This window comes from Pediculus humanus, genomic scaffold (assembly GCF_000006295.1).
Source record: "Pediculus humanus corporis 1103172108227 genomic scaffold, whole genome shotgun sequence".
Taxonomy (NCBI): domain Eukaryota; kingdom Metazoa; phylum Arthropoda; class Insecta; order Psocodea; family Pediculidae; genus Pediculus; species Pediculus humanus.
The window spans coordinates 63,413-87,328 of NW_002987797.1; the positions used below are offsets into that span (position 1 = coordinate 63,413).

Below are 23,916 nucleotides of genomic sequence, written 5' to 3' on the forward strand. Positions count from 1 at the left end.
AAGGGAGGGGGAGGGGGAAGGGGGGAAAGGAAAAAAAAAACTTAAAAATTTTATTAAATAATCACGCAACGGTTTTAATAATAAATCCGCCATTTTTTAATGACGGCCATTTTGTTTTTTTTTTCCCCCCCGTTTTAACTTAATTTAAAAATCGTTGCTTTGTTTTATGTTTTTTTTTTTTGTTTTTAGGAATTCAACGTCGAAACTTTTTCGTTTCGATTTCGATTATTATTATTATTATTATTATTATTATTGTTTTCTAAAAGAATTGTTTTTGATTTTTATTATTGAACTTCCCACGTTTTTCCTGGCGTATTTATTTTTTTTTTTTTTAATTTTATAATTACGATGTCGGAAAAAATAGAATTTTTTAAATTCGAAATTTAAATGGATGATAAAAGGAGGGAGGGGAGGGGAGGGAAATGGGTTTAATGGCGTTTATATTAAATAACAACCGGGTTGTTAAAAAATTTAAAACGGAGCACTTCGATTGTATATATATTATATTTAACTTTTTGATTTATATTATTAAGTTTTTTTTTTATTATCATCGGGTATCGGCTGCTTTATTTGCATAACGATTTCGTTGTTTTTATTGTCTTCATTTTCATCACTTTATTTTCTTCGCGCCATATTTGAAAAAATTCGAGAAGAAAAACATGTCTAATCCCTAATAATTTGAAATTTTTTTTTTTTTGTATCGAAAACGTGCAATTTAAAAATTCGAATTTTTTTTTTTTTTTGACTCTTTCTTCTTTCGCTTTTGAACTGATTCTTATTATTATTATTATTTTTTTTTTTTTTTCTGAACAATAATTGATGAGCAACTGTAAGAATTCGTTTTTGATTTTATTCATCGGTATCTTTAATTTTATGATAAAAATCAAAAAACGAAACGTGGTTGAAAAAAAAATCACGATTTTGATAAATTTAATTAACACTTTTGAAATAAGTCTAAGAGGAAGAAAAAAGTAATAAAATAATGAAATCGAACGTTCGTTTTGTTTAAAAAAAAAAAATTCGTTGAACGTACCTGTGAAAATCACTTTAAGTAAATTTAAAAAATAAAAAAAAAATATAGCAAATTAAATGAATCAGTTTGATTTAAAATGAATACGATGATGAATACGATGATGAAAATGATGATGATGATGATAAATTCGCAGAAAAAAAAAATGAACAACCTAAGGGGTTGTTTTGGAAAATTGTTGTCGGGTTGTTGAACGTCTGGAACGCAACATTTTTTGCGAGATGATGATTTTTTTTTTTTAAACGAAATACAATCAACCCTTTTATAAAAGTAAAACCATTTATTGTGTAATTTTTAATTCACATATCCTCGCCCATTTTATTTAAAACTAATAGAGTGAGTCCATCATACTCAGGAAGCACCTAGCCTGGGAGCTCTTCTGGAATACCACGCCCAAAACGTCAAATAACTGTCTTCTACGATAAAGGAAATTAGATGTTAGACATATCTCTTATATTCTTACATTGAATTTTTAATTTTCCTTCTGGCATAAAAACAATTTTCTTTTTTTTTTTCTTTCGTTTTTGTGTTGCTGCTATTGTTAAATGCAATTGATCTCGTTTGATTATATTGATTTGTGGTTATGGAAATTTTGAATATTTTTAATTTTTTGTAAATTGCAGCGTGGAAGGATGTGAATGCTTTCTTATTAAAAACCTGGACCTCTTAATAATAATTTTTAGTTTTTTTTTTTTTCATCCATTCCTTCTTTCATTTTTCTTCGTATATAATTTCATTGACCATCATTATTTTTATATTATTATTATTATTATTGTTATTAAATTCCTTTTTTTTTTTAAGAACTACTCCTTTGTAACACTTAATTTTTATTTTTTTATATTTTTTTTTTTCACTTGCCTCTTCATCACTTCGGGTTTTTTTTTTTCTTTAAAAAAATTTTTTTGTGATGGTATCGAGTCTTTTACTCGGATAAGCTTTTTTTAATTTTCCTTCAGGACATTTTTCCTTATTTTTTCAATTTATTGTTACCAATAATGGCTCGAGGTTTTTTAAAAATTGCGGATGGTTTTTTAATTTTTTTTTTTTTTGGAAAATCATTCGGCCTCAAGCTCATTAATACTCATTGATTTTGCGGAAGAATCGATGGGGGAGGGAGGGGAAGGGGGGGGCAAACGTCGGTCGTAATCAAAATTATTTTAATGCCTGCCAAAATTTAACGCCATTTTACAAAAAGTAAAAGGGAAAAATTTTAAATTTGATTTTTATTATTTTTTTTTTATTTTAGGTAAGAATAATGCCGCCGAAGAAGACTGAAGAACCTGAAAAAAAACCATTGATAGGTAGAGTTGGTACGAATCTTAAAGTCGGAATCGTAGGAATACCCAACGTTGGAAAATCAACGTTTTTCAACGTTTTAACGAAAAGTTCGGCAGCAGCTGAAAATTTTCCCTTTTGCACCATCGATCCTAATGAAAATAAGTATAATTTTATTATTTATCAAAAGAGTTTTACTCATCGATCGGACAAAAAAAAAAAAAAAAAAGAAAAAACTTTCGAGAATCGAAAGAAAATTCTCGAAATTGTCAAATAAATTTTTAATTTTTTCTTTCTTTTGCACGTAGGGTACCCGTTCCCGATGAAAGATTTGATTTCTTATGCGATTACTTCAAACCTCTAAGGTAAGTTTGTTCGTTGTTGCTAGCATTTTTAAATTCATTTTTAAATTTTTGAAAGGTTTAATCGGGCAGACATTTTTGATAAGACACCATTAAGAGAGATAAAAAACATGTATTTATCGATGAACCAAATTATTTTTTTTTTATATTTAAATTTTCTTTCCCCCCCCCCCTTTCTCTCTCTCTCTCTTCCTTCACACAAAAATCGTCGGGTGTGTTTTTCGGTTATTATTATTATTTTCGGTTTTTTTTTTTTTTTTTTTGAAAATACGAAACGATAATAATTATTTAAAAAAAGTAAAATTTATATTTTTGTAGTTTTATTATTATTATTATTATAACGTTCGACCTATTTTTCGGTTGAACATATTTGAAAATGATTATAATATCCTTAATATAATGTCGTGCATGAAAATTTAAAAAAAAAAAAAACGTTAAAAGTAATAAGAAAATTGTTTTCTTGTAACCAACGGTCAATGGTTGGAACCTGATTAAAAGGCAGAACAAATTATTAAACCCCACTTGAGGACATAAACTATTAAATAAAAAAGTTAATAATGTAAATTTACAAACAAATAACTATTTTCAAATAATTTTTTTTAAATTATTCAAGATTCACAAAAAAGAAAAAAAATAATAATAATAATAATTTACCCTTTTTTTTTTTTAAGGTTTTTCCTTAAACGCCGTACCTGTTTAAAATCTTTTTTTTTTTTTTTTTTTTAAATTAGGGATTAGCCTGGAACGAATAAATTTAAATGTCCGAAAAAAAAAGAAAAAAAACGACGAATGGTTCGTCGGTCGGTCGGTCATTTTCATCATCACTCGAATTTGTTTTTTAATATTATTATTATTATTATTGTTATTTTCATTTTTGTTCCACGAAGTAGTTTTCTCTCTCTCTCTCTCTCTCTCTTTTGTTTTTCTACATCCACGACAGTTTAATTTAAATTATTAAATGGAAACTTTTGACATTAACAATTTATTTTGTAACGTCGTCCACCTAATTTAATCTCTAATCGAAGGTAAAAGTTGAAAGAAAAGAAGTGGCAGCAGACGAATTTACATTAAATTGCAAAATTTTATAAAGTTTCTGTTTTTTTTTAAGATGAAAATTGGATGCAGGGGATTTTTACCGAAAAAAAAATTAAATAATCGTGACTGTAAATCTCTATTTTTGCAAAACGTCACTCGAATGTTCATTTTACTATTATTATTATTATTGTTATTGTTACCTTAATGTGAATGTGATCAGGTGCGTATTATACCTCGTACATTCACTATTATTATTATTTTTTTTTTCCATCACGTTTGCATTATTTATTTATTAATAATAATAATAAATATAACAACAACAACTTCCTGATCGGATGAAAAGACCCCAAAAAAAAAAAAAAAAACTTCTGTCGTCGCTTTTAATTATAATAATTACTAATTTAATTTTTTTTTTTTTTTTTTGTAAATTCCGGAAAGCGTACAATTGAAAAAGAAATCCTTGCATCTGTTGCTGCCACGACTCGTAGTAAAATAGTATTATTATTATTAGTATTAATAAAAAAAAAAAAAAAAAAAACGAAAAAAAAAGTACGCCGAGAATCCTTTATTTTTTTATTTTTTTATTTTTTTTTTTTTTTACTTCCATCATTATCAATTATCATCATCATCATTATTATTATTATTTTTTTTTTTAACTCTTCGAATGTATATTATTATTTGATAACAACAACAACCCCCTTTAAAAAAAAAAAAAAATTTAATTAGAGGGTGGAGAGTTTTTTTTGTCTCTTTTCGATAACTTTAACCAGAGATGAAAATGATATTTATATAATCTTTGGAGGCGCCGTTCCAAAATCCACATTTTTTTTTTTTTTTTAAAAAACAATTGTCTCAATTTTATATCATTATTATTCTCTTGTTTTTGTTTAGAAAAAAAAAAAATTTTTTTTTTTTGTCTGTAAAGTTGGCTCACTGATAATTAATTTCCTTTTCTTTAAATATATATATTATTAGTTTTTTTTTTTCGGATCCTTAATTATTTAATAGATCTAATTAATTTTTTTTTTATTTTCGAAAATATTTATTTATTATTATTATTATTATATTTTTATTCTTAAGGTTTGTGTCATTGCAGTCGAAACCATCTGCTTAATAATAATAATAATAATAATAAGTTTTTTCTTTTCGTTACACGTTTCCTTTTGCCATTTTAATTTATTTAATTGATCGTTTTATATATATATATATTTGATTCGTTTGCTTCCGGTTCGCGTTTTTTTTTTTTCGTTAATAATAATAATGATAATTATTCGTTAATGAAATTAATAATAATAATAATTTTTTTTAAAATTTTAAATGTGTTAGGAAATGTGTAAACGAAAAACAAATTCCCTTAAGGGTTGTTGTACGAAACGAATTCATTATAAAAATGTTAATTTAGTTTTTTTTTTAATAATTTTCCAGCAAGGTTCCAGCATTTTTAAACGTCGTCGACATTGCTGGATTGGTTAAAGGTGCGGCAGAAGGACAAGGATTAGGCAATGCATTTTTATCACATATAAAAGCTTGCGACGCAATTTTTCACTTACTAAGTGAGTTTTTTTTTTTTTCTTCTGATTGAATATTAATTAATTTTTTTTTTTTTTTTTTTTTTTTTACCTTTTTACCTTTTTCGGAGTTGGAAAATTTCAAGTACGACATTTAAATTCAAAAAAAAAAAAGTATCATTATTATTATTATTGTAATTCCGCCTAACGATTAAACCTTCGCTCTTAGACTGAGAATTTATAATTAAAGACCGCGTGAAAAATTAGAAAGTTGCAAAACGTTCTACTTTGCGAGTTTTTTTTTTTTTTTTTTTTTGCGAAACTTTAATTCTAAAACGATTAAAATTTGAGAGAGAATGAAAATGCAATGAAAAGATTATATTATCATCATTATTATCATGATTGTTTTTCATTTAAGGAGCTTTCGAAGATGAAGATGTTACGCACGTCGAGGGAGAAGTCAATCCAGTGAGAGATCTCGAAATCATAGCAGAAGAATTGAGATTGAAAGATGAAGAATATTTAAATCAACAGTTGGAAAAACTAGAAAGGACCGTTTTGAGGGGAGGCGATAAAAAATTAAAACCCGAATACGTGAGTTTAATTATTATAATGTTAATTAAGTATCGCGTTATTAAATAGAACGAAAAAAGAAACGTGGAAGAAAAAACGTTGTCTCTTTTCGTTTCGAAATTTAAATAGAATCCGATGCGATTCGGTTTCGTTTTTTTTTTTTGTTTGTCGTCGTCTGATTCGAATATAAATAAAAATTGATTTTATTCCAGTCATGTATCAGGTAAATAATTACTGTCACACGTTACGTTCCTTTGAGTTACTTAGTGGGGGTCTCGATTGTGTCTAATAAACAATCATCATCATCGTCATCGTCATCGTCGTCATCATGTAATTGTTATTTTTTTTAAATGGTGGTTTTGTGTCTGTCAAGACAAACGCGAGACACGATGATGGAAATATGATGATCATTCACGCTTTGAAACTTCATTTTGTGTTGTTGTTGTTGTTATTGTAATCTTTTTATCTTTCATCTAAATAATTGAATTACATTTAAGTCTTGTCTTATTAAGAATAATAAAAAAAAAAAAAATCGTCACTGAAACCGGGTAACAACAACAACAACAACAATCCCCCGCCCCCGCCCCCCGTGGATCGTAAAGGAGACCTCCAAGTGTGAAAATTTTTTTTTCTTTCGCGCTCTTTACGGTCGCTGAGTCACTTAAGTCTCCCTGCCGTGAATTTTTCCATTGTCGATTAATATTATTATTATTAATTGATTTCAAAGGAAACAAAAAAAAAAAAAATTTTTTTCCTTTTTTCGTACCTTCTAGAACTTTTTAAAATTTTTCTTTTCTCATATTTCAGGATATTTTATGCAGAATAAAAACAATGTTGGTCGACGAGAAAAAACATTTAAGATTCGGCGAATGGAATGCAAACGACGTAAGTTTAAATCCACTAAAAAAAACAATAATTTTTTTTTTTTATTATTATTATCGTTGCATTTTTTTGCTCGATTGTAAAAAATTAGTAATGATAATAATAATAATAATATCTGAGAGTATTTTCGTTGCATTTAAATATATGTACGCGACTTTATTTACGACGTCATTGAATTTAACCAATTATTATCGTCGTGAAAGGTGAGGTGAGGATTGTAAACAAGGTTATTAAAATAAATTCACACGACGTTTAAAAAAAAAAAAAAGAAAAAGAAAAAGTGAGAATATTTGCATGCGTGAGTGCGTGAGTGCGTTCCATGCGTATTTATTATTAAACGCCAACGTCTTAAGTAAAACTTTGCGGAGGCTGGGAAAAGAAAAAAAAAAAAAAACAATGAATCGCGATTATATTTATTGATTTTAATTTTCACTTTTAAAAAAGGAAAATTGATGAGTGACGACGACGACGACGACAATTATCAATCACGGGTGGTCCAAATCGAATTATCACAAAACAACAACAACAAAAAAAACAAAAGTTTATTAATAAAATGGAAGGAAATAATTTTGTGCCATTTCCCCCCTCCCCTACCCCCCCAAGTGCGTTTTTTCGTTTGTTAATCGTCGTGATGAATGAAAAAGTCATGAAATCAATTTTTGAACAATTCGACAATTCAAAAGAAATAAAAAAAAAAAAAAGGAAAAAAGTATTTTAAATAACGAAAACTGTCGAATCACGATCACATTTATTATCACACAGTCTCCGGTTCATACTGCGTATCGTACCTGTATAGGTATCGACCTTACGAGGGCAAAAATTTAATTTTTTTTTTTTTTTCTTCTTCTTGTTGTTGTTGTTATTGTCATCGTTATAGGTCATCGTGTGATCTTTCGCACTCTCCCGTCGCCACCCACGAAATTTTATTTTATTTAATAGAATCCTTTATTTATTATTATTATTATTATTACTATTATTTTTTTTTTCTCTCTTTTCCACGAGGTTTGATTTATTTATTTATTTTTTACCATAATAAATATAAAGTTAAATTGTTTATCTTGTTATCATTATTTGAAATATTCTACGTTAATAGATTATTATTGTTATTATTTTTTCGTGTGTTTGTAAATACGTAAAAATTCGATAAATCGATTTTTTCCCCCTTCCTCTTTCTCGATATATCGAATCATTTTTTCACGATTTTTTTTTTTTCAACGATTAATATGGGAAAAAATAAGAAAAACTTTGAGAAATTTTTTATCGGGTCGACTTTAAAAAAAAAAAAAATGAAAAAAAATTCGTACGTTTAAATAATATTTAGGTAGAGATTAGGGATTTAATTTTGATTTGTATAGATAACGCGACGATAACCGGAAACGAAAAATAAAAAATTTAAATAAATTTCCCATTGTGAATTTGTAAAAAAATTTAAATAAATTTTATCATTATTACTATTATTATTTTATTTGTTTCGTTTGTTTCAGATCGAAATATTAAACAAACATTTATTTTTAACGACGAAACCTGTCATATATCTCGTGAACCTTTCGGAAAAGGATTACATTAGGAAGAAAAATAAATGGTGAGGATAAGAAATTGAAAAATTAATTTTTTTCCGCTTTGTAAAATAAAATAAAAATGGCGATAATTATTCATGTACGTATTTCAGGTTGTTGAAAATTAAGGAATGGGTAGATAAAAATGATTCAGGTGCGAGCATAATACCTTTTTCTGGAGTTTTCGAACACAAACTTTCGGAAATGCCGGAAGACGAAAGGAGCGCTCATTTGAAAGAAATAAATGCGACGAGGTGAGTCGAAAACGTTACGATTTTCAAGGGGGGGAGGAAAAGGAGGAGGTGGGCGAGAGGAGGGGAGGGTAAAATAAGGAAAAGAAAAAATTCTATCTTTTCTCTCCTCCATTTCCTCATTTTTTATCATTTCACGATTATTCGGTTTGAAAGATGAAAGAAACCAAAAAAAAAAATTTTTTTTTTTTTGTCCAGTTCTCCGAACTATTCGAAATCCGGTTTCAGGTTTTTTTTTTTTGGCTTTTAATTTTCGAAGCAACCTTTTACCAATTAAATCGAATACGAAAATTCATGATTATTATCCTTTACGATATTATTGAATTGTTTTTTTTTTTTTTTTTTTTCTTTCATCGGATTATAAAAAAAAAAAAAAATGAAATTATTAAAAAGATGAGAGGAAAAAAAAAAAAGGTTGTCGGACGGACGGATGGAAACTCGAATCGGTTTGTCTTTGTTTGTTTGTTTGTTTGTTTGTACAGGTATTCTTTTGTTGTTGTTTGCGTCGCGAGATATAAAATCACGATGGAAAAAGCAAATTTTCTTTTTTTGAGGGAGGTAGATGATTTTTTCCAAAACTTTTCTGATAACGCGAGGTTATCAGGTTTGAGGACGTCTTTGTTATTTTTTTTTTTGCGAAACCGTCGTCGTCGTTTTGCACGCATTGCGTAGAAAAAAAAGTGCGTAAATGAAAAAAAAAAAAGACGAGGAAGGAATTAATTTTGTTTTCGATGGTCTCCCCGAGATGATGATAATGATGATGATGATGATGATGAAAAAGTAAAAAAAAAAAAATCGGTTTCGATCGAATTCTCCCCACGAAATTAAAAGTTATCATTAAAAAAAAAAAAAATCAAATCGATGTGCGTTTCAAAGTGATACCAATTCAGTTCACGTAGAAGAATAATTGTACCTGAAAAGGTGGAAACGTGATGATTTGTTTCATGAAATATTTTTTTTTTTTTTAATTCGAAGAGGATGAGATGAGATGAGATGTTCAATATCATTTTCTTATTCTTCGCAGCTTTTTTTTTTTTTATGTATTTTCGGCCGTGCCAAAGGATTTTAACTCGCCATCTTTTTTCATCGCAATTACTGGGTTAGGCCGTGATGTGTTTGTCTCTCTCTCTCTCTCTCTCTTTTCAATTCACATAATTGCGTATGCGCGCGTGTATATTTATATTTAAATCTTCACGAAATTTATTATGTCTGTTGATTTAACTGATAAAAGAACACGTAAAATTGACACGAGCTGGAAAGAGAGAGAGAGAGAGAGAGAGTGGGGGGAAAAGGGGAGATATAAGGAAAAAAAGGACAGAAAAAAATTTTTTTCGATTCAGTAAATGCCTCGGAGCGAGTGTAATTTAAAAAAATTTTATAATTTGCGCCACCCTGAGTCATATTCATATATATTTACAATGAGTATTCATTCAAATTCATTTTTTTTTTTTTTTTTTTTTGTTGCTTCGAGACTTTAGAATTTGAATTTGAATTGCAAAATTCTGCATGCATCGATTGCGTCGTCGTCGTCGTCGTCGATGTTTATACGAATCATTTCTATGGCTCTTTTAAAAGAAAGAAGAAAAAAAAAAAATGAAAATTATCATCCTTTGGGCGTTTAAATATGTGAATGGACAGTTTGATTAATCGCAATCAAAATGATGGGCGTTAAATAACGCAATAATAATTGCATTTATCACATAAAGCGAATAATGAGAAGAAAAAAAATTTCTTTTTTTATTTTAAGGCAAAAACGGAAGTGAAAAAAAAAAAACAAAATTGCCATTTTTGATGAATAATAATAATAACAAAAAAAAGAATAATCGAATCGCCGTTTGTATTTTCGTTATTATGAATTTTTTACGCGGAATTAAAAAAAAATTCGTGTATAATGTCTTCGGTTGTTATTGTTGTGGTTGTTTGTTTTTTTTTTTTCATTAACGCCCTCTTATTTATTTACGCGAATTTCCTGTGTGCGTGTGTGCGTGTAAATGCGTTTTCGCTGTTAATTTTTAAAAGTATTGTATGGCTTCTAAATTATTATTATTATTATTATTAATATTGTTTTTTTGGGGGGGAGGGAAAATTTGGCAAAACGTTTGATTTTTTTTTTTGTTGAAAATGTTCTCAAGTCGTCGGTATTTCGTAAGAGAATTTGTCGAAATGGTATTATCAAAAAAAAAAAAAAATTATCACCGATATATAAATCGTATGGAAAAGAAAAAACATTTCACGTGTAAGTCACGTGGAGAAAATAAAATCGGGCAATCGTGTTTTGGGACAGAATATGTTATAACCTCGAGTGAATTCGTTTCAGAGAGGAACGAACACAAAACGAAAAAAAAAAAAAATCGAAAAAAAAAAAGAAAAAATTTTCATACGTGCGTGTCGTCAAGTTTTTTTTTTTTTTTTTTTTTTTATTTTGTCGAAAAAAGAAAGAAAGAAAGAAAAAACATGTCGGCCAATTAAAAACGAGAAAAATTTAATTTTTTACTTGTTTTTTTATTTTGGTATTTTTAATTTAAAAAAAAAAAAAGAAAAACGAGGACGAAAAACTTATTAATAACGAAGTGTGTTGTGTTCGTTCACCTTTAAAAAAATTTAATTATTATTATTTTGCCATCGGCGACGAGAGTTGGTATCACTGGTTATTATTTTACCCTTTGGAAAAATTTTTTTTTCGAATTTGATTTGTTTACGAAAATTACGCGTGCGAACGAACGCACGCACGAACGCAATGAGGAAAAAACCTTCGAGTCATCGATAAATCCGACGTTAAAATTAATAAAAAATAATAAAAATTAATAATAATAATAATAATAGGAGAGCCCGAGAGAAAAATCGTTACGGTGGTGATAGATTTTGCCTAGAACCACGTCAAAAAAAAATGTTTTCAATGAGTTTTCATTACGGGTAATTATTATCACACCTCACACGTGTGTGTAATTATAAAAGTGATAGATAACGACAAAAAAAGAATAACTTTCGCTGTCCAAAGGCGAGGTTTTATTATTATTATTATTAATATTATTATTATTATCGTTCGTAACGGACAAAGTTGGCAATTATTGTTTACAAAAAAAAAAAAAATTTTTTTTATAGATTCAGGTGTGGATTCTTTGATTTTTAATGTTCTTGTCGGCCTAGAAATAAAAAAAAAAAAGTGGCAGAAGAAAAAAAGGTAAAAAAAAAAAAGAGGGATGACGTATATTGATAAAAATTAATGGAAACTTTTTTGCGGTACAAATTCTAAGTGGGGTTGAAGGGGGAAGGGAAAATGGATGACGAAAAGGTGAAATTTTCGTTTTAAAACGTGGAAGAAGAATAAAAAAAAAAATCCGCGTTTTTAAATGTATCAGAGGGGAGGGGGGAGCAGGTGTGTGTTGCGTAATTTTTGTCATTTTTACTTATTTCTGAACGTAATAATAGTTTTGAAATTTTTTTTTTTTAAAAACCTATCATTTAAAAAAAAAGCAGACGACATTTTTAAAAAAAAATGTCGAAGCTTTTAATATTATTATTAATTATTTTTGAAAAAAAAAAAAAAAAAAAATTCACCTGGATTATTATTATTATTTTTTTTTTTTTTTCGTAAATTTCAACTCCCCTTTTTAAAGTTTAAAAATTTTTTTTTTTTATTCGTTTGTTTTATTACTCTATGGAAAGTTTGTTTTCATTCTGTGGAAAATTCAATATGTGGAGAGAGAGAGAGAGAGTCAGCATTTGATTTCCATTGCTTTTTGATCCGGACATAATTTTCTTAATTTCCAGTAATTGCACCCATCATTATCATTATCATCATCATCTTTACATCGAATTAACTTTAACTCTAACTGGAGAATGGCGCGGACTCCAAAAAAAAAAAAAAAAATTGATAAAGAGATGATGATGATGAATTGAAATTTCAATTGATTTTATTATCATTATTTGTTTTTTTTCCAGCAATTTGGACAAAATCATCACAACCGGTTACAAAGCTCTTCAATTGCAATATTTTTTACGGCGGGTCCGGACGAAGTAAAAGCATGACAATCCAGGTAAGTTTTTTCCTTTAATTTTTTTTTTTTGGAGAAATGAAATTTTTCATTTTTCCGGGAAAGTTTCACTCACGGAAAAGTCGACGACGCGAAAAAACAAATCCTGATTTTCCGATTGGAAAACCGCGAAAAAAAATTAATTAAAATAATAATTTTGCCGATTTGTCCAGCGTGTAATGAAAATTGCGTTTCAAAACGCAATGGGGAAAGAAAATTCTGTTTTCAATGGAAAATTTTCACGATTTTCTTTTTTTATTTATTTTTTTGTTACTTAACGAACCTTTTTCTCGTTGAGCGAACACGAATGTAAACTGGAGAAGCGAAGGGAGAGGAAAGGGTAGTAAGGGGAGAGAGGAAAATGGGAAATTTTTTCTTTTTTTTTAACGGTTGGTTTGACTGCGGAAAATAAAAAGACAAAAAAAAAAATTTTTTTTTTATTTGATATGTAAAAGATGTAAAAAAGGAAAAGAGTTGCTGGAGAAAAAAAAATGAAAATGAAAAGGAAACGATGAGACGCACAGAAAGAAGAAAAAGGAAACAAAAAAAAAAAGAAAAATGTTTTGAATGGAAAATTTTTTGGAAAAAGTCTCACGTCGGTTTTCCAGCGTTTAATGCGAGAAAGAAAGAAAGGGAAAAATTTTAATTTTCTTTTCGAATGAGAAATGATGATGCTGATAATAATAATAATAAACTTCCAAAATATATATTTTTTTTTTTTGGAGGAAACGAGAGGGGGCAGGAAGGGGAGGCGAAAGGGGAAGGAAAGAAGAGCAAGTTTTCATTTTTTATAAAATATTTAAAAAATTATGTTATTTACGTACGGTTGTTGTGGTTGTCGTTGTTTTTGTTGTGGTTGTTGTTGTTATTTTTATCCAGAATTTTCCATGAAATTAAATTTTTTTTCCATTTTCGGTATAAAATAATAAATTGTACGTAATTTTTTTATTACGTCACGGTTTACGCTCGAGTTAAATGGTTTTTTTTAGGTCGTCGTTTTTAAGGTTTTTCAAACCTTTCGTCACGATTCGTGAATTTAAAAATGATAATGATAATTTATGAGTTCATTACGACGTTAAATTTTCCGCCATTTTTTTTTTTTTTTTTGGAGAGAATGAAAAGAAAGGAAAAATTATCAAAGAAAAAGTTTAAAAAAAAAAAATGAATAATAATAATAATTTTTTTTTATTATTCGCCGCCTAGAATATAAAATGTGGCCGCCATTGCTCCTGGTCCCGCCGCCATTGCTCCCACTGCCGCCGTCTTTTTCCCTTAATTTTCTGTTATTAATATAATCGCATGGTAACAATAAAAAATTTTTCCCCGTTTCCTCTTTCTCTCTCTCTTTCTCTTTCACTCTCTCTCTCTCTCTCTCCTTTTACCTTTTTCACCACGAAATTTTGTTATTTCGTTTCCTTTTCCACCCTCCTCGGTCTCCTTTTCTTTCCCATTTCTCTTTTTCTTTCCTTTTCGTTTTTTCGGTCCGATTTTATTTCGAGTTTCGAGTTCTGAATTTTTTTTTAAAAGTCGTTGTTCTTTTGTTCGGCCATCGTTCGGTGGCACGGGAAGGAGTAATAATAGTAGTAATAATAATAGTAATAATAATAATAGTAATAATAATAATAAAGTTGAACGTTACCGTGGCGGCGGTTAAAAATTTTTTATTACGTCACACAGCGTCGTTTCGAGATTTCATCATTTAATTTTTTTTTATTTTGTTTTTTATTTTTCCGACAAATAATTAATTTTTTTTATTATATATAAATAAACGTGTGTGCGTGTGGGTCGTTAGTCGGCCATTTTTTTCCCTTCTCTCTCTCTCTCTCACTCACACACGTCTCTCTTTTTTTTTTTCAACTTTCTTTACCCACCCATTTAATTTTTTTTTTTTTTTTCCTTTTGCCCGAAACAAGTTTTTTACACGCGTAATAAAAAAAAAAAAAAATTTTTTTATTTTTAAAATGTCGTTTTAAGACGAGAATCGAAACGTTTTATGTCACGATTTTTTTTTCTTCTGCTTCTTTATTTATTATTAATATTTTGGAGAATCGGAAGTTGCGTAACGTCGTTCGTGACGTCATCGATGACTTAGATCAGCGATGACAAATAAATGATTTTTCTATCGTTGTTTGCCTTATAATTTTATCAAAAGGTTCATCCGGATCGTGGTAGATAAAAAAAAGGAATTCTCCAGAATTTCTCCTGGAGAAAAAAAATTTATCATGGAAAAAAAATTATCCAGGCGTTCGCGTTGCGTCTGTATAAATACGTGAAATAATAATAATAAATTTCATAATTTACTTTTATTTTGTTTTGAAACTAAAAGAGTTTTTGTTGTTGTTGTTGTTTTGGTTGTTGTAGTCGTAGTCGTCGTCATTTTCTCTCTCTCTCTCTCTCTCTTTCTCTCTCTCACATTGAGTTGGTTTACATTATAATTATGTTTCAACTCCTTCTCTTACGGCTTAAAAGGGGATTGGAGAAGAATAAATTGCGTGACCTCAACATTATTCAAATGAATGAAAAAGTTATTTAAATTTCAACTCCTTCTCCGCCCCGTAGGTGGAATAAACATTCAACCTACCGTCCAACCTACCTACCTACCTACCTACCTATTCTACCGGCCTACCATTCCGCATAGAAAAAAAAATGAAACGAAACGAAAAAACTCGCACGCACAGCCGCGGATTCGTTTTTTAATTTTTCCAGTTTCCAGGACCTGACAGAGGGCCAAAAAAAAAAAAAATTTATTATTATCATTTTCAGAAAGGTACGAAAGCCCCTCAAGCGGCTGGTAAAATTCACACGGATTTCGAAAAAGGTTTCATAATGGCGGAAGTAATGAAATTTGAAGATTTCAAAGAAGAAGGTTCGGAATCGGGTGTTAAAGCTGCTGGAAAATATAGGCAACAGGGTCGGAACTACGTCGTCGAAGATGGCGACATTATATTTTTTAAATTTAATGCTGGAGCCGGATTGAAGGATGCTAAGAAAAAATAGTTTTCCCCTTTTTTTTTGGTTTGTCCTTTCTAACAAAAATGAAATGTTAAAACGAGAAAATGTTTTTGTTTTGCGATTGTTTCAGCAGAAGGAAAAAGAAAACAACAATGATAATAATAATACTAATAAATAATACGCTAATAATAAAATTATTTTAATAATTTTGTTTATTTTACTTTAAATTATTTTTTTTCTATTTCCGGATTGATTTGATGGCTTCGAATTTTTAACAAAGACGATCAGAATGATTTCCGTTTCCGGTTTTACTCTTAAAATTTTAAATATTTTCATATTTGATTTTGGTAACGGGTACTTAAATTATTTTTCGAAATCATATCCGGTTTGGCTGGATTTTAATTGGTTGGTCGTGGAAGAAAACCTTGCGCGTGTGTGCGTGTCAGGTATTGTCCATGCTGAAATCGATTTGATACTTGGTATGTACCCTCTGGGATACCTTAGAGTACTCTAGGTTTCGTTATAAATAATAATAATAATAATGCTATTTTAAATTCATCAATAAAAAAATAAAAATAAATAAATTTATTAAAAAATAAAAAAATAAATTACAAAAAAAAATGAATAAAAATTATTTTTAAACATTAAAATTTTTTTGTTTAAATTTTTTATTAATAATAATAATATTTTCGTATTGTTTTTTAAGTCTTGATTTTATCCAATAATAAAAATCGTATTCGTAATTTAATTGATTTTTTAAATGACTTCTAACGAATTGATTGAACGGTGGCGGTTTAGGTTTCCATTTGTTTTTATTTTTATGCGGTTCTGAAAAAAATAAATAAATAAATGACATCAATCGCGGGTTTTTTTGTTATTAATTAATAATAATAATAATAATAATAATAATAATTACCGAGTAATTCGTTGAAATAAACGTTTTGAACTCCTTTGAAAAACATGGGAAGTTTTGATTCCAGAACTGCCAATGTCATATTTAATTCTTCTAATATTCCAACGACTGGAAAATAATTTTCAACGTTTTCTTTGGCTTTTCTCAAAGCCCATTCGTCATTTAAAATACTGATAAGAAAAATTATAAGATAATTAAAATGATAAGAGTTTAAAGAAAAATTAATATATTTAAGGTATAGTATACCCACCGACATTTTGGTTCTTGTCCGCAAAAATAAGGTATGGCCAAATCGTAATTATTACCGGTGATAAAATTACATTCAGGATCGGATGCCATGACGCAATCTTCGAAATTTTCAAATTTTTTATCTGGAGATTTCGATGATGGAATCAAACCTTTTGATAAAGCGTATCGAACGTCTGGATTTTTAATATCCGGCGTCACTCTCGCATAATAAAATCTATACGTAAAAATTTTAATGTTATTAATGATGATAATAATAATTAATTAAATGTTTTAATAAATAAATTAAAGCCGCATACCTCGAAATTGCTTTTTCGACTGGATCTCGTATTAAATTAACATATATCGGCCATTGTTTATCAAATTTTGTAAAATTAATGAAGTAAACGTGACGGTCAAAGGAAATAGGTACGGCTTCCGCTTTTTCCGTATTTGTTATCTGTTCCACAAGTTCTTCCTACAATTAATTATTCGTATATAATAAAATCGTTTTTTAAAAAAAAATAATAAAATAAAATAATTCTTATTATACTTCAGACTTTATTTAAAAAAAAGTAAACGCAAATGCCATCTATGATATAAAACTTGAACTATTACGATTTGTTAATAGTAAAGATGTAATTTTTATAAATGCACGACTAGCGTCATCTACCAATTGAAGAGCCAACTTTAATAAAATGCAGCGCAACCATGCCATCTATCGGTGAAAAATTTATCTCATTTACAGATTTAACATTAATTTGTAAAAATTATGATTTGTATTCGAAAAACATAATATTAAGGAGGTAGTCTCGCAAGATGAAATATTAAAATTATTATACGATGCCATCTGTAGTGAAAGTGTGAAACTACGATGAAACGAGGTTAAAAATAAGCTGCCATCTTTTGGTTATTTAAAAAATTAGTGAATATTTTCATAACGAATTTGAAAAAAATTAACATTTTTATTCGTGTATGATAAAATCGTAGGAAGTTTTTGTTTTTTTTTTCATTTAGTTTTATTAAATTCATTATTTGTTTGTTTGTTTGTATTCTTTATTGTAAAAGAGAAAACATTTAAATTTTAAAATCCTATAATTTAAGTGAAATCAGTATTTAATTTACCCGTGGGATATCTCACGGCATTTTTTTTTTTTTATTGATTTAGTGAAAGCGTTATAATTTTAATTATTTAATAATAAATTTTTATAAAATCGAATAAAAATAAAATAAAATTTTTACGTGAAATGTTTTTAAAATTTTACTACTATCTAGACGTACGTGCAAAAAAAATTTAATAAATTATGGAAATAAATAAATAAATAAATTTTGATAATAATATCATCAATTTTAAAGTGAAAAATTTACATTATAAAAAAAAAAATCAAAAGTGTCATCTTCCGGTAAGTTTTGGTACTAAAAGGAATTTAAATAAAAATAAATATTTAATAAAAAAAAAAAAAATTTATTTAAACGTCATCGTGTATCTAAATTTTAAATCAAAAATATTATTATTATTATTATTAAATTTATAAAAAATTTTACATTTAAAAAAAAACAACATCTTGCATATAATTATAATTTAATTTTTAAAAAAACTTTTTTTTTTCTTCTTCGTTTCCAGTTTATTTTAAATCGTGGGAATATTTATTTTAAAAAAAAAAAAAAACCTTCAAAATGTAATTTAAAACTGGGCTAAACTTTTTTTTTAATATATTTCTTAATAAAATTAATGGGTTTAACCTTTTTTTCTTTTTTTTTTTTGGTAAATTATTATTAAACATCAAATAAATAAATAAATAAAAATAAATTTATAATAATAATAATAATAATAATAATAATAATAAAACCTTTTTTTAAAAAAAAAAATTACGTGAAAAAAAAACAAAACCCCTTGTTTACCTTGTTCGTAAAAAAAAAAAAAAAAAAATTACCCTTAACTTTTAAATGTGAAGAAAAAGAAAAACCGATTAATTTTCTTTATTATTATTATTATTATTTTTTAATAGAAAAAAAAAACTAATATAAATTACCTTGACCGTGGTGGTGTTAAAAAAAAAAAACGAATTTAACGAAAGTTTTTTCTTTTTTTTTTTTTTTTTTTCTTAAGCCCCTTTTTTTAAACTTTCTTTCCCCCCTCTTTCCTCCCTTATTGTCTCTCTTCCCCCCAAGAAATAAAAAAAATTTAATTGTTATCGGTCGGAAATAAAAAAAAAATCGTTTCGTAATATGAAACATCCCACCCCAAAAATTTTTATAAATATATTGGAAAAATTGTCACGTGATATGACGTGGAAAAAAAAATGGCAGAACTATCGGTGATGAACAGATACCCAACCCATAGTGATAGTAGATAAAAAATTATTTAAATGATAATGTCAGAGGTTAAAAACAAACAAACAGGATCGAGGAGAAAAAAAAAAAAATACAAAAACATTTTTATTTAAATCGATATCCACGTGGGAAGTTGTTATGGAAATAATAATAATATAAATAATAAGATCCACTTTAAAATCATGTGACAATTTTTAATTCGATAACTTGAAGATGTGATTTGAAACCCCCCCCCCTTAAATTGGTACGAAATCGTACAGAAGAAGAAAATTCTGAACTATTTATTATATAGACGGGAAGAAAATTTTTTTTTTCGCAAGAATTCGAATCGTTTCCGTCTAAATCTTACCCCCAAAGATGACATTAAAAATTTTCCGACGAGTATTCGTAAAAACTTGTCGCATTTGCAAAATTCAACGTAATAATAATAATAATATAATTGTTATTATTAAACAAACGCAAAAAAAAATTTAAAAATGGTTTTTTTTTTTAAATATAAAAACAGGATATTTTAATTTATTATCCAGTTCCACACTTTTAAATAATTTTTTAAAAAAAAATTTTCAAGGTGGCGACAACAAAATTTAAACTTGATAATGATAAACTTTAAGTTCTTTTTATAAAATTTTTATAAAATTTACACAAAATAAAAAGAAAAAAAAAAGAGGAAACAAATTACCTGTTCAAAAACGGACAAACTCCTTTTTTCACTTCCGGGTAATCTAACGTGTCTGAAACCGTTCGGTCCTTGAAGCCACTGCAGCAGTAGTACCAACATTTCACTTCCGGATTTTGGCACTCTGTTAAAAAACAACACGTGATCGCTAAATCCCGTACCGTTCCTTGCTAAATTTAACGGTTTTGTCACTCTGTAGTATTCTTTCGTGTACGAAAAAGATGGCGTCGTTTCCGTCGTTTTCCCCGTAAATCCATTTTCCCTTATAAATTTTTTTTCCGGATCTTCGAAAATTCTAAAAACTCCGATGAATATAAAACCGATGAGCAAAAGTGAAAACCAAGCTTTTTCCAAAGATTTTCTCACGATCATGTCTTAATAATAAGAAAACATTTTTTCAGGACCGCGAATTATTACCGACTGATTGTTATTATTATTACCACCGAGTTGGTAGGCTGGCTGGCTAACTGACTGACTGGCTGGCAGGCTGGCAGGCTGGCTGGTTGGCTGGTTGAGCACATGGCATACAGGCTTATTGCAAAGAGTCGTAATCAACTAACGGAAAAGATAAATTTCGATTTCACTTTCTGTTTCTCTCTTTTTATTGCGCCTACTTAATTTTTTTTTTTTTTCGAAAGTAAAAGTAAATTTTTTTTTTTTTCTTAACCGTAACCACGAAATCGATCTCGTTTTTATTATTTATTTATTTATTAAATTTCACATTTATTTTTAATAGATTTTTTTTTAGCACGAATCCTCCATTTTCTTTTTTTTACGTTTTAACGGTAATAAATTTTTTAACTGAATAAATTGTTTTCGTAACGATTCGAATCAAATTTTTATTTATTTATTTATTAAATATTATAATCTTTTTCTTTTCTTTTCTTTTAATAAATATTGAAAAGAAGAAGAAGAAGAAGGAGAAGAAGAGAGAGGAAAAAAACAAAACTCATTCATTCAACTTTCTCTTGGTTTTTTTTATTTTTTTTTATTAACATTTCGTTTAACCTCCTTAAAACTTTTTTTTTTTTTTTTTATAAATAATTATTTTGTTAAAGTTTCCAAAATAAAAATTGTTTTCCAGTTCAAAACAAACAACAACAATTTTCTTTTTAGCTTTTCCCATTTTGTTTTGATTTAAATTAAAACAATAATAATAATAATAATTTTTATTAGTATATAACATCTGGTACTTTACATTCTCTAAACCAGTTTTTTTTTATTATTATCACCACCACTTATTGTTTAAATCCTCATTATTATTAATATTATAATAAAACAATGAAAAATAAATTATTTATTATTATTTTTTTTTTTACAACCTATCGTATAAAATTCATCATAGAATTCAATTCGAAAAGAGGTACATGGAAAGGTTAAAATCCTTGACCTGAAAATAAATAAATTTCCAAAAGGTTATTTTAATGTTTACCATGATATAAGATTCACTCTCCAGAATTTTTTTTTTTTTAAATTATTTATCTAAACCTTGAAATTTAAGAAAAAAAGAAAAATTTATTTCCGATTAATTAATAAGCCTCTTGGCTATTTAAATCTTATTTTAAATTTTTCTTTTTTTTTTTCTACCGTTAAATAATTTTTTTTTTTTTCTACTGGTTTCCATGATTGAAAATGATTACATGGTTTCAATGGTGAGGGGCGGGGGAGGGGGGCGGGATGAAAGTTGCGAAATTTATTTATTTATTGATCCAGTTATTGAATTAAAAAAAAAAAATAAATTGAAAATGACCTGATTATACTTTTTTTCTTTTTTTTTTTCTTAGGCATTTTACAATAAAAAACAAAAAGTTGATCAGAGTCGTCCTTGTTGTTGTAATAATTACATTACTTCATTTGGGATTGTAAAGAAAAAGAAATTTTTTTTTTTCGAAAATAAAAAAAAAATGTTTGACCCACTTAAAAAAGATAATAATAATTTTTTTGTAAATGAACGAAAATTTAACTTTTTATGTAAAGTCATCATCATCGTCATCATCCCTTACGTAATTTTTTCATAAATTATAAAAAATTTGAAAAATTTTAACCGTCACTTTGTACTCGATTTTCTTATATATATTTCTTTTTTTTTTTCAATCGAATTAAAATTTTGTTTTTGTTTTTTTTTTTTTTTCATATGTTAAATTGTTATTGATATTTATCTTATTTATTTATTAATAATTATGCGACTGATATTTATTAATAAATAAATTTTTATTTATTTAAAAAAAAATTTTTTTTCTTTGTTTACAAACACAAATTGTAAACAAATGTTTGCTTTATCAAACAAAGATTAACAGTTTTAATCGTGGAAATAGCGAAATCGCAATAAACAGTGTTGCCAATTTAAAACAATTCTTTTAACACGAACTTTTCTCAACACACGACGCAGGGTTAAAGTTCGAAATTGTCACATCTCGTCTTTTGTATCCTGATTATAAAATGGTTTTAAAACTTTACGTTGATTTATTGTCACAACCGGCAAGAGCTTTGGCTCTTTTTGTTAAAAAAGCAAATATTCCTCACGAATTGAAAATTGTTTCTATAATGAAAGGTAAGTTATTGAAATTTAAATGAGTGCATCACTAAATTCTATTTCATCTTATACTCAAGCAACTTTTTGTTTTTTTTACATACATATTAAATTACTTTTATGGAATATATATTAGAGGTGATGTTAAAAGTAATATTAAAAAAAAAAATTTTAATAAAACAATTATTATGAATTATTTTAAAAAGTATCAGTTGAAGTGACAAGTGTCAATTAATTAATTCATGCAAAAATTATTACTGAAGTTATATTTAATGTTTTAGGTGAGCACAAAACTCAAGAATATATTGACAATGTTCATCCTTTTGGAAAAATCCCTGCAATCGATGACAATGGTTTTAAAATGATTGAAAGTATAGCCATCATAAGGTACCTTGCCAGAAAGTATAATGTAGATGATCATTGGTATCCAAAGGATATTGAAAAACAAGCTAGAGTTGATGAATTTCTCGAGTGGCAACACATGTCGGAAAGAATACCGCTTTCATTGTTTTTTCTGAACACAGTAATTATTTGGAAATTTTGTTTTGTTTAACAATGTTTAAATGTTTTTAATTTTTAACTTAATTTTATTTTATTTTAGTATTTGAAACCAATGTTAACTGGGAAAAAACTTGATGACAATCGTTTACAAAAATACAAAAGTCAAATGGAAGATTCATTAAACGATATTGAAAATGTTTGGTTGAAAGATAGTCAATATTTAGTCGGCAATGAAATAAGCGTTGCAGACCTTGTTGGAATATCTGAAATCGAACAACCCAGTAAGTTAAATATTATTACAAAAACTACAATTGACCATAACTACAATTAATATTTCCAAACAAATTATTCCCACGAATCAAACATTTTTTCATTTTAACCATCAGGAATTTCAAATTATGATGTAACTGCTGGAAGACCGAGAATAGCAGCATGGATGAAAAGAGTTCAAAATGATCTACAACCTCATTACGATGATGTGTTTAAAATTTTAAACAAATTGGCGAGTAAAAATGCATCAAAATTGTAAATCGAACCGAACCTGAAATTGCTCAAATTAATTAGAAACGATTAATCACATGACAAGGTACTGTGGAATTAAATATTTAAAATAATTTGTAGTGATGGAAAACAATTTTTCATTCAGGGATCATTTTATTGAATTCGGTGAAGGGTAATAATTTTCTTATATTCTTAAACTGTTTTTTTCAAAAATAATATAACTCTCTATAGACTTATAAAAACAAATATTTTTTAAAAAATTTTCATCGAAAGTTGTTGTGGTTGTTGTTGTTGTTGTTGTCGTGTTATTCAAGTATTTTGTATAAAGTTTATGAACAAAAATTTTTTTTTTTAATAAAGTTTTAAATCCCAAATTATTTTTTTAGTATTAATAATAATAATAATAGAAAAAACGTGTTAGCGTAAATCAATTAATTAAAGACTGTTAGTTAAAAGGTTGGAAATTAAGTTGTCTGTCGTTGTTTGTTTGTTATAAATTTTATTTCAACGATTAAAATTTTTTAAATCGTAAAAATTTTTTTTAAAAATCTCTAACCGCATTCAATTCAAACAACCCATTCTCAAAAAAATTAAATAAAACATTTAAAATTTCGTTCGAAAAACGAATCAGAAAAAAAAATTGTCCAAATCGTAACGAATTTAAACGGGAATTTTTTTTTTTTTTTTTTTTGTTTCTCTTCCCCAAACTTTTAAAATTATGAAGTTTTTGTTAATTAAATTTTAAAAAACAGAGAGAGAGAGAAAGAGAGAAAAAAAA

At 27.2% G+C, this 23,916-nt stretch overlaps 3 protein-coding genes across 3 annotated transcripts; 2 read left to right on the plus strand and 1 right to left on the minus strand.

Moving 5' to 3' along the window:
• Positions 1-2,285: 2,285 nt before the first annotated feature.
• On the plus strand, positions 2,286-15,333 carry Phum_PHUM454020 (uncharacterized protein; the record flags this gene model as incomplete). Its single annotated transcript, XM_002429816.1, has 8 exons — positions 2,286-2,470; positions 2,614-2,670; positions 5,128-5,255; positions 5,629-5,804; positions 6,591-6,668; positions 8,150-8,247; positions 8,335-8,475; positions 15,270-15,333. The coding sequence occupies 8 exons, from the start codon at positions 2,286-2,288 to the stop codon at positions 15,331-15,333; spliced, it is 927 nt and encodes a 308-aa protein (XP_002429861.1).
• A 396-nt stretch (positions 15,334-15,729) lies between these two features.
• Phum_PHUM454030 (Uronyl 2-sulfotransferase, putative) lies at positions 15,730-19,978 on the minus strand (the record flags this gene model as incomplete). Its single annotated transcript, XM_002429817.1, has 6 exons — positions 15,730-15,771; positions 16,102-16,286; positions 16,375-16,541; positions 16,622-16,834; positions 16,917-17,074; positions 19,610-19,978. 6 exons carry the CDS (start codon positions 19,976-19,978, stop codon positions 15,730-15,732), a joined length of 1,134 nt encoding a protein of 377 aa, XP_002429862.1.
• Positions 19,979-22,045: 2,067 nt separating this feature from the next.
• Positions 22,046-23,166, plus strand: Phum_PHUM454040 (GSTD1-5 protein, putative; the record flags this gene model as incomplete). Its single annotated transcript, XM_002429818.1, has 4 exons — positions 22,046-22,157; positions 22,418-22,659; positions 22,738-22,918; positions 23,024-23,166. The coding sequence occupies 4 exons, from the start codon at positions 22,046-22,048 to the stop codon at positions 23,164-23,166; spliced, it is 678 nt and encodes a 225-aa protein (XP_002429863.1).
• Between the last annotated feature and the right edge of the window lie 750 nt (positions 23,167-23,916).